The 12,062-nt window shown below is 33.3% G+C and overlaps 1 protein-coding gene across 1 annotated transcript in view; it reads right to left on the bottom strand.

The window, feature by feature from the left end:
* Nucleotides 1-4,439: 4,439 nt before the first annotated feature.
* PCDH11X (protocadherin 11 X-linked) overlaps nt 4,440-12,062 on the bottom strand; it is a 39,469-nt gene continuing 31,846 nt past the window's right edge. The window contains exon 3 of the mRNA XM_045471395.1: nt 4,440-4,603. Coding sequence (XP_045327351.1) covers nt 4,595-4,603 — 9 coding nt within the window. The 3' untranslated portion in view covers nt 4,440-4,594. The remainder of the gene's footprint in view (nt 4,604-12,062) is intronic.

Raw genomic sequence — 12,062 nt, 5'->3', positions numbered from 1 at the left:
ATCATAATTAAAAGTAATTAGGTAACTAAGTGACAAATAGTAAAGAAATCTTAGTAGAGAGATGATTAACTCTACAGCTATGAATGAATCAACAATTTAGCTTCAAATATGTCTAAAAATTAATTAATCAAATATCTCAAGGCACACACTCACTGCAATGCATGAAATTCCAGATATTAGAGGTAACTCTCATTTTATTGGAAGGCCAGGTCTCTACGGCAAGGCTTTATGCTCAATAATATATTCCATAGATACCCCTTTCTCCCTGCAAGATAAGTAGGAATAAACATTGTATTTGATTCTTCATGTTTCATCATTTTCTAGTACATTAAAGAATAATGGAAAAAGTCTAACAGTAAATGTAGGATAGCAAGGCAAACAACAATTTTGAATTCAATACTAACAAAGAGGAACTTATTTTTGGGTTTTTAATTCAGTAGAATTTTCTGGATAAGGACCTCAGTTTTTTCTTTGGCTCATAATGGTAAACTAGCAAAAATTTGTATGTCTGACAAAAATATATTAACTTCAAGAATTTTAGAAAACAATAGGCTATATATATAAAATGTTCTTTTTCTAATTAAATACCATTTACACTACATACCAGATTAATATTACTCTATGAATGTTTTATATAATTAGAATTTAATTTATATATTTATTTAAAATTTAAAATATACATTCCGAAAAGAGAGATTCTTATAAGTCTAATGATTTATTCTCTTCATTGTGTAATGAACTAAGATTTTAACAATAGAATATTGTTGGGGAGCCTGGGTGTTTCAGTTGGCTAGGAATCTGACTTTGGCTCAGGTCATGATCTTGCAGTTTGTGAGTTCAAGCCCCACGTCGGGCTTTGTGCTGACAGCTCAGAGCTTGGAGCCTGCTTCGGATTCTGTTTCCTTCTCTCTCTGCCCCCCTCCTGCTTGCATTCTGTCTGTCTCTCAAAAAATAAAATAATAAAAGACATTACAAAATGTTTACAAAAATTATTATAATGTGAATGTGCTGCCTCAAATTGTTTTTATCATAAAGTTTAAAGATTCTCTGTAACTTTCTTAATATTTTCCAGTTTACATTAGCTATTGCAATTTTAGAATCAAATTATAAATCTCTAACTTCTATAAGACACAATGCTTGTAAATAAATTTTAATTGTCTCCAGTTGAATATACTCTACACATGCATCTATTACAGTTTGATTGTATGTTATAGAAGATGAGGCAATATTGAGAATGGAGTTATTAATTTCAGGTTGGAGCCAGATCATGGAAGATATTAAATACAAGTCCAGGAAGTTTAGACTCTGTTTATTAAGTGATGGAACAGATAAAACTACCTAAAGATTGTGATTCACAAATCACTCTAAATTAAGTACAATCACTTTAAAATTTCTACTTCAGTGGCATGTGAGTGGCTCAGCCAATTAAGCCTCTGACTCCTGGTATCAACTCAGGTCATGATCTCATGGTTCCTGAGACTGAGCTCCACATCGGGCTCTGCACTGACAACATGGATTTGGCTTGGGATTCTCTTGCTCCCTCTCTCTTTCTGCCCCTCACCTGATTTCTCTCTCTCTCTCTCTGTCTTTCTCTCCCTCTCAAAATAAACATTAAAAAATAAAAATTTCTACTTTAGACTATTTATTTTATTTTTTTTCCCAGAATTCAGAGTCTTTATTTTTAAACATTTCATTATTTTAATAGTGGTTTCTCCATTTCTTTATTCTTGGCAAGTTAACAAGTTTTATAAATATCATAGTTAAATTCATAAAAATTTAACCTATATACAATAAGTTTCTGATAATAATAGTGTAATTTATCTTTACTTGTTTCATCATACATAACTATGACGCACTAAATAAAGATGACATGAAGATTTAGCAAAAAATATTAAAAATAAATATTTCAGTGAAAAAGAAATGAGCTAATAATAACGCAGATTTTTCTAACAGAAATGTTGTAAAGCACTAGAATTTCATAAATTGAAATATACATTAAAAATCCATTTAAAATCTCTTTATCCAGTACAATTTTAAGTAGTTTTTACTAAATAGTATTACCAGAGAAACTCATATTTACATGTATCAAGTATCCTATGTATCAAAAAATATTGTGAAACACATGATTCTATGCTTTGCCTAAAATAAACTACAAGAGCACCTGGGTGAATCAGGCAATTAAGCATTGGACTTTGGTTCAGATCATGATCTCACAGCTCATGGGTTCAAGCCCCATGTTGGGCTCTGTGCTGATAGCTCAGGGCCTGGAAACTTCTGATTCTGTATCTCCATCTCTCTCTGCCCTCACCTGTTCATGTTTCTCTCTCTCTCTCTCTCTCTCTCTCTCTCTCTCTCTCTCTCTTTCTCTTTCAAAAAGAATAAAATAAAACATTAAAATAAACTGCAAAGCATTCAGGATAAAGTCAAAAATAGCATATTATGAAACAATTTCATTCCTGTGAGAAGAGGCAGCTTTACACAGGCCTATTCAAAACAAGTCATTACAAATTTTGCTCCAAAATTTGTATCCATGTTAAGTTTGAGTAGAAATACGATTGATCTTAGATAGCTAAAATACTTCTATGGAAAAAAATAATTTTAAAATGACATATTAAAAACAAAGATAAAACTATTTTGAAAACTTAGATGCTGCCATCCACAGCTACTTTGGAAAAATAATAACCTCTCCTTTCTTTTTTCTTAATTTTTTTAATGCTTGTTTATTTTTGAGACAGAGAGAGACAGAGCATGAATGGGGGAGGGTCAGAGAGAGAGGGAGACACAGAATCTGAAGCAGGCTCCAGGCTCTGAGCTGTCAACACAGAGCCGGATGTGGGGCTTAAACTCATGGACCGTGAGATCATAAAAAGTTTCATTTGATATAATGAAAGAAGGTGTAAACATTTATCGTGGCTTGCTGATTTCAAAGGACAGTAATTCAGGCTAAAAAATTGAATTTAGCAATATTTTTGATGCCTCACTAGATTCAGACTCTTACTTTGTATTGCCTAACAAATAGTTGAAATCTTCAGTTCAAGAGAGACCTTGGAAACTGTTATGTCACATCTATTTCCTGATTTGTCTGTAAAGATGGCACATTAGATGATTAGTTTGTCAGTTCTAAGGTAATATCATTCTTCAGTAATGCATGTTTTATAACTTCTCCTGTTTTTGGTTTGCAGAGAGTCAGTGCCCAGTAGTACCCAGATATTTAAGCCAGTTTCATTAAAATATTATCTCTGGAATATACATTTTTTTTAACAGCATCCGTTAATGACATGCAGTGTTCCAATTAATCTAAAGGACTGTTGATCAGCACATTGGCTTTTCTGTCTCTGGTTTTTCTATATACATCACCATGAAAAAGTTTCACTTTATGTGAAACAATGAAAATAATAACACTTATTTTTTTTTTCCATTTTGGGGACTTATTAATTCCCAAAGACTACTTAAATTGTGGAGAGAAGAAATTAGAAGTTGGAAAGGATCGACACTAATTTTGAACTATGATATACACTAACTTTATAGGTCCAGACAAAATGTCTTGCTATTTGAACTTGGTGATTTGCATACACAATGAAATATTAATATAGAAAAGCTCCAGTTGTCTTGTGTGGAAACATTCCTACACAGATTTAAACAAGTTAATAATTCTTCATATAAATGTTCACCCAAACAAAAAAGACCATTTTCATGAGCTCTAAATATACACAATTTGACTTCCTAAAGTAAGTTACATCTTAATATTGGCATTTGCAAACCGCACAGAGGACATTACATGATGAACTGCAAGAATATAAAAACACCCAGGAAGAAAATACTGGAAAGATTTTGATATCAGATCACATTACCCTGTATCATTCTCTAGTTTGGAAAATTCAGAAATATCAAATGTACATTTTGTTTATTGTGAAAGTACCTAACCTTTATTTAAGATGTCACTCTCACCTTATTCCTTAAATTATTATTACTTGGTGAACTTAAAAACGTATAAAACAGCTAGGCTAGTTAAAAAAAAACACCATATATCGTTATGAGATAAAATTCAGAAAAATCTATTGTAAGAGTTTGATATTGACCTCATACAACTATTACTAATTTATAACTTATTTTGGGAAACCTAAAAACAGAACTAAAGCTAGCATATTTTGTCATGTTTTGAAGGTACTTATTTTTGTTTCAGAAATTCCAAATTAATAAAAATTCACTATCTGAAATTCAAACACAGCTTTTTATTGTTTTGTAACTTTTAAAGATGTTTATTTGGAAGTAAAAATCACAAAATTCCAAAAATACTATAAGCTAATCCAATCTTATAAGCATTTGAGCTTTCCTTTGTTGGTACTACATATGTTTGGCCATTTCAATAATTATATTAGGTTCACTCTACTTCCCATGTCCAGGGGAAAATCAATTACCCTGTTATTCATAAAAAATAAACAATCCATCATTTGAATGAAAGTGTTTGTGTTTGATGAGCTCGTTAATTGGTACCTTCAAATACAATTTGTATAAGATATTACATGTTTGCCCTTTTTTCCCAAATATTGAAAATGCATACTTACGTGGCAATTTTATACATCCATAATTGTCTTCAATATACCTGTTGAGCAAAAGAAGTGATTCAAATTTAAATAATATAAAAACCAGTTAATTTACATTACAGGGCTGGAACTAGGTTAAGGTGAGGTACATAGGGCACAAAATTTAGAGGTGCTCACTCTCAAGTTCATGCAAATTACTCTGATAGAGAAATCTTGTCTCCCTGTGGTCCAGACCTGACATATTAAAGCTTACATATAGAAAATTAATCATTTTTATTACTTTACTTAAAAATATTATTTTGATTTTATCAGAGTAAATACTCATACTTGACTCAACAAAATGAGTATTATAGGTAGGTATTTTCACTTAATATAATCAGTACACTTGGCACAAATATACCAGTATGTTCTTGTATACCAACCACTGAGATACAGATGCACATAGGAGTAAAGAGTATTTTGTCAAAAATAATGATTTATTGCCACAAAATACAAATCCCTCTGTTTCATGGTCCATGAAAGTGGAGTTTCAAAGTCTTAAAGATGAACTGAGTGCTCAAAATTTGAATAAAAGGAAACAATTTGTGTCAAAGGAGGAACCAAAAGGAAGATTGATCAGACTCAAGTACCACTGATTAAAAAGGATAGATCCATTCTTTTTATAATCTTGAGCATTATAATGCTTTAATCATCATAAATGTTATAATTAAAGAGGAAGAATAGTATTTATAACTGCAAGGAAAATATCTTATATAGAAAGCAAAGGCAGTTAATTAGGCCCACCTATAAAATATTTCTGTAAGTGGAAGGGGCATTACAGATCATAAGAGAAAACAGACTTGGAAACAGGGTTCATAAAAGACTAGTCAAACCTCCTGACTGCTACCTCATTCGGTGACAAAATTTTTTTTTTTTTTTTTTTACGTTTATTTATTTTTGGGACAGAGAGAGACACAGCATGAACCGGGGAGGGGCAGAGAGAGAGGGAGACACAGAATCAGAAACAGGCTCCAGGCTCCGAGCCATCAGCCCAGAGCCCGACGCGGGGCTCGAACTCACGGACCGCGAGATCGTGACCTGGCTGAAGTTGGACGCTCAACCGACTGCGCCACCCAGGCGCCCCGTCATTCGGTGACTTTTTTATAAGACATTAACTTACCTCCGTGATTCACATCACTCAATTCACTTTTGTTTTACCAGTGATAACGCCAAGAAGCATACATAAAGATACACACACACACACACACACACACACACACACACTTCAAATAAATAACCTGGACACATCTTGAAGTTTCACTTAAAATGTTCCACTTTATTTGACTGTAGGATTCTAATATAGCCATTGTCAGATATTTATCTTATGCCCAAAAAAATGTTTAGAGCAAACATGTGCTAACTCAAGCAAATGACATATCCCAGAGGCACAACAGCAATTTCTCTCTTCCTTCATAGGATTACTAAAACTCCATTAAGTTGATATATTTTTAAGGCTCATTTAGGTCTATCTATACAAAGATAGTTGATTTTATATTTATTTCTGAAATTTGTAAACACATAAGGACTTTGCATGTTCATTCAATATGAAATAGTGAAACTAGCTAAATCAGAGTAATTAAGCTTATCTCTAGAGGTTGTTTTGAAATAATTAGTTGAATATGTATGTTGAGAAGCAATTATGGAAACCAAATGATTCTGGATCTATTAAAATGGGGAGTCTAATCATTTTATTATTGCCAAAGCTAAAAGTAAAGTGGTTTCAATTAATTAGAGTATGGAGATGTATAGTAATAATTCCCCCATTAGTACATTTGACAATTCAGTAATTCATGTGTTATTTCCTTGTCAGTTTTTTTTTTTTGGTTTTATGGGTATTTAACCACTTAAAACTAATTATATATTTTTGTTTTGTGGAATTTGCAGGCAGTTGCCAATAGAGAAACACAATGCAAGTATTGGGTGGGATGTGAAGAATGAAGAGTGAGACAAATTATTTTATATTTGTAGACCTCTCTGGGACTCAGTTTCCTTATCTATTAAAATCAATGCTACATTAGGCTTTGTGGTTGTATAATAAGTTGCCACACACTTAGCAGCTTAAAACTATTCATTTATTATCTCACAATTGAATAAGTTAGAAGTTTAAGCAAGCCTGATTGGGTTCTTTGCCTACGGTATCATCAGGCCGATATTAACGTGTTTGCCAGGCTTGCTTTTATCTGGAATCTCTGAGAAGGAATTTGCTTCCAAACTCATTCAGGTTTTTCAAAACAATTAGTAATAAGACTAAGGTCCCATTTTCTTGATGATGTCAACTGGGATTACTCTTAATTTTTAGAGGCCACACTTAGGTCCTTGGTCCATGATCCCCTCCATCTCTGCAGTGAAAATACTTCCCACATTTTGAATCTCTCTCACATTTTGAATCTGTCTGACATCCTCTTCTGCTACTAGCTAGAGAAAATTCTCTGCTTTTAAAAAGGCTTATGTAATTAAATCAGGCTCACCCAGATAATCACTTTTTTGATTAACTCTAAGTCAACTGATTAGTAAATTTAACTGCATCTGCAAAATTCCTTTTGCCACTTAATGTAACATAATCACAAGCATCTCATCATATTCACAGTCCCAGAGTTTAGGACATATATCTCGAGAGACGTGCATTTTGGAATTCTGTCTATCACAACTGTGTTGGATGAAGATGATCAATTCCGTTCTAAATATTCTGATTTTAACATACTGGTCTCTGGATGTAAAGTAGACTCTAGATAATTCATTATGTGTACCATTAATTTTTCTGGGGCTTTTCGTTTTATTTCTATCTCATGTAAAAAAGAAAAAGAAAGAGCAAAATATACCATCATGTGTTCTCTGGCTAAGTTGAGAGATTTAGTCCAACAGATAACTCTGCAAGAGGTAGGAATAGTATATGCCTTCCATTACTAATGAACAGCAATTTCAGTAAACTCCAGTGTGTAAACAAATATTTAAGAAAAGACAGAGAGGAAAGAAGAAGCATCCCATTTACATTAAACATGGTGTTAGTTACACTTATCTATGGGGGTCTCCTGATTTTGTCTTACATGTTTCTGTATACTCTATATAAATCACCTGCTAGGTGTAATGAATAACACTTTGGCAGAAGAATGCTAAACTTCCTGTTGACTCCCAGCATTTATTTGTGTGTGTGTGGGTGTGTGTGCGTGTGTGTTATTGGAACAATAAAAGATAATTGGCATCTGTTTTATAAAACAGATAAAAGTGGTAAAGAAATAACTAAAGTGAATAAAGTTGTCTTTTCTGTTGACAATGTATTATATTTGATGTTTAAAATATTAATTGAAAACCATCAGTACTTGGGTGCCTGGGTGGCTCAGACAGTTAAGCATCTGAGTCTTGATTTCAGCTCAGTTCATGATCTCTCAGTTCCTGAGATCACACCCCACATCGGGCTCCATGCTCACAGTGCACAGCCTGCTTGGGATTCTCTCTCTCCCTCTTTCTCTGCCCCTACCCTGCTCACACGTGTGCTCTCCCTCAAATAAAAAAAAATAACATTTTTTTAAAAAGAAGGGACACTTGGGTGGCTTAGCCTGTTAAGCAGCCGACTTCAGCTCAGGTCATGGTCTCATAGTTAGTATGTTTGAGCCCACTGTTGGGCTCTGTGCTGACAGCTCAGAGCCTGAAGCCTGCTTCAGATTCTGTATCTTCCTCTCTCTCTGCCCCTCTCTGCTTTCACATTGTTTGTCTCTTTCAAAAATAAATATTTAAAAACTTAAAAAAAGCGCATCAGTACTAGTTAAGAACATGGCAGCTTAAAAACCTATATTCGTCTATTACAATAAATTTAGGTCAAGGTGTGTGTGTGTGTGTGTGTGTGTGTGTGTGTGCATGGGTGTTGAGGGTGGAGTGTACTTATATGTTAATGTGTACCACTGGGTGCTCTTTGTAGAAATTTAGAAGCCAGTCAGAAAATAAAATAAATATCAGGTTCACCCTGCCTCTGTCTAAAAATCAGCTATTTAAAAAACTGCTAAAATCAGTTTAATAATTGATCATGTTTTAAAATTATTCAGTGAAAATAGTTCGGTAGTACACATAATTTTATACTTCTACTTGCTCTAATAATTTATTTTATTTTAAAGCTAGAAATCCACAATATACATTGTGAATTATTACTTGGGAAATGTACAGTATTCCCATTAGCACTTTAATGCTGAAAATGCTTTTCTAGCAAAATCATTCTTGATTTTCCTTAAAGAGACTTCTTCTTAGAAAAAAAGAATTAAAAAAAAGAGCATTGTTAAACTGATAGTAGGCAGAGGGGAGGTGGGTGGGAGGTTGGGAAAAATGGGTGAAGGGGAGTGGGAGATACAGGCTTCCAGTTATGGAGTGAGAAAGTCATGAGAATAAAAGACATAGCAAAAGGAATACAGTTAAAGGTGTGGTAATAGTGTTGTATTAGGACAGATCATAGCTACACTTCTGGTGAACATAGCCATAGCATAATGTACACACTTGTTGAATCCATGTTACATACCTGAATCTAATGTAACATTGTTTGTCAACTCTACTCAGAAAAGAGTTTAAGTAAGGAAAAAAAATCAATTTTAATACTTGTTCCAACAGTAGTTTTGTGTTTGATTTTTAGATAAGGATTTCCCTCTCTGCCCCTCCCCTTCTCACTCTCTGTTTCTCTCTGTCTCAAAAATAAGTAAACATTAAATTAAAAAAAAGGGAGGGACACCTGGGTGGCTCAGTTGGTTAAGCATCTGACCTAGGCTCAGGTCATGATCTCACGGTCCGTGGGTTCGAGCCCCGCATCGGGCTCTGTGCTGACAGCTCGAAGCCTGGAGCCTGCTTCAGATTATGAGTCTCCCTCTCTCTCTGCCCCTCCCCTGCTTATGCTCTGTCTCTCTCTGTATCAAAAATAAACATTAATTTTTTTAAAAAAAATTTAAATAGGGATTTCATGTGTCTGTTAGCCATCTGTATGTCTTCTTTGGAAAAACGTCTTTTCATGTCTTCTGCCCATTTCTTCACTGGATTATTTCATAAAAAAAATTTGTCATTTTCTATGAATTTAACCAAGGGTATGGTTCTTCATTGATTTAATGAGTTCTTTTTGACTACATTAAACAAACAAACAAATATTTCTTGAGCGTATGTGCTGAAAACTGAATTAATTATTGAGGATAAAAAACTAACAAAGCTACTGTATCTGCCTTTGAAAAGCTGAGTCTCGAGAGTAAGGTTATTAATGAGCAATGTTTCAAATATGTGGATAAGGATTCATCTAATGGACATATGTTTGTGTTCAGTAAATATCATCCCTGTTTGCACATCCAAATCACCTGTGAAGTGGATGAAAAATAATGAGAGCTAAGCTTCAATTCACACCTACTCTATAATAATCTCATGGGAGAGATTCTGACCTCCAAATGCAATTTTAATGCACATACATTCTTGTGAATCACTAGACAGTGATCAAATAAAAGGTCACTTTTATCAAAATGGTTAATATACTGAGTCATTGAGGATTCACCCTTTCAAAGGACAAATTGAAAATGCTGAAGAATCTTCGATATATAATTGCTTATTAGATAGCTTAACTGCCCATGCTGAAAATAGAACACAAAGATTTAAATATGCTAATTTTTTTAAAAGAAGAGTCAAATATATCTCTACATTTTTGTGGTAAGTTAATGTCAACTTCTAGAGCTATCTGTGAGCTAAAACTATTTTCTCTACTACAAATAAAAGCTGCTATATAAAAAATACCTAATAATGATAAATTATCTATTAGGTCAATTTATAACTGACAAGATATGTGCAATAAATTTCTGGAAGTAAAATTACAGATTTAGGTACACATTACCAAAGTTTACTTCTAAAAGCTGTTCATTTACATACTGCCACAAGTTTCTTTTAGAGTTTCTCAGTAGAAGAAAGCAATTAACAACAAATATTAGTAGGACTATATTTACCTTTGCAATATTTGTTATTTTCCTCATGTTATTGTTTTGAATGAAATGTCGAAAACAATTTAAAACAAATAGCCATTTAAGCTTATTACTGATTTTAATGGAATCTTCTCCAGTATTTCTCTCTGAATTATGCTGGCTGTTGGCTCAGTGCACAGAGAGATTTATATTCAATAAGGTTCATTATAGCATTGCTTATAATAGCATAAAATTGAAACATGCAACAATGTTAGATACCTAAATGCATTATGGAATATCTATATAATGTAATGTGTAAAGGCATCAAACTTTTTGTTTTAAAAAATAATATTTAATAAAATTAAAAACAATGATTTCTATTTTACAAAATAAAAATCATTGAAATATATACATAGAAAATATTGGAAAAATATGCACTAAAATTACATCATTGAGTTGGTTAGATTGTAGGCAATTTTTAAAAATTTTCTTCTTTCTTTATTTATTCTTGATCTTCCATTATGATCCCTCATTCCTTAGCCAATTGTCTCGAAGTATTTTTCATCATACTTTCTTATTCAAAGATTATACACATATTGCATTTCAGGAATGTGCCTATTCTCGGAATACAAAAACCATCCTCTCAAACCACTGAGAGTGGGTAGAATAAGATTTTATGTAATTATCATAAGAAGGAAGTTGGTCAAGGAAGGCTTCATACAGGAGCTTGAGCTGAGTCACAAAAAAGTCCCTGGAATTTAATCATGTTAAGAGAATGACAAAGAGCAGACCTCCACTAGAAAAAACACAAATGAATTTGCAAAGACTAAAAACAGCATCTTGTGTAATAGAAAACTGCAAGCAACTTGATATCCCTGCAGCATAAACTATGACATAGGGAGGGATAGGTGAAATCTAAGGCTGAAAAGTAAGCTGTGACCACATCATGGACTAGATATATGATGAATGCTAGTCAAGCAGCTATTGCATTTGCCCATGTGAAAGATGTAGAGTACCCTAAAATAGGAGAGTGGAGTAGAGACAGGAAGCAGTAAATGCTACTATTGTGTGTAAGAGTATGGAACGTGTAATTTTTAAATATTTGTATTTAAATACCAGCTCTAGTGATTATTAACCTCTGTGACATGTGGCAAGGTACTAAATTGTCCTAATGCTAAGCTTCGTTTTTCATATAAGTGACCAAGAAAAATAGTTCCTGTAATATAAGAATTAAATGAGGTATTCTTAGGGGTGCCTGAGTGGCTCAGTCAGTTAAGTGTCTGACTTCGGTTCAGGTCATGATCTTGCGGTTTGTGAATTTGAGCCCCTCCTCAGGATCTGTGCTGACAGCTTGGAGCCTGCTTAGGATTCAGTGTCTCCTTCTCGCTCTGCCCCTCCTCCACCTGTGTGCATGCTCTCTCTCTCTCAAAAATAAATAAAATTTAAACAAATGAGGTATTCTTAAAGTTCTTGGCACATGCCTGGCATATAGTAAATTTTCAAAAAATATTACCTGCCTTTATTTGCATTATTTTAATAATATTTCAAATTTAATGTTAAAAAATTATTGAATCAT

The sequence above is a fragment of the Leopardus geoffroyi genome, chromosome X (assembly GCF_018350155.1).
Source record: "Leopardus geoffroyi isolate Oge1 chromosome X, O.geoffroyi_Oge1_pat1.0, whole genome shotgun sequence".
NCBI lineage: Eukaryota > Metazoa > Chordata > Mammalia > Carnivora > Felidae > Leopardus > Leopardus geoffroyi.
Note: the sequence above shows the minus strand (reverse complement) of the source record. Positions and strands in the feature narration are given on the sequence as shown.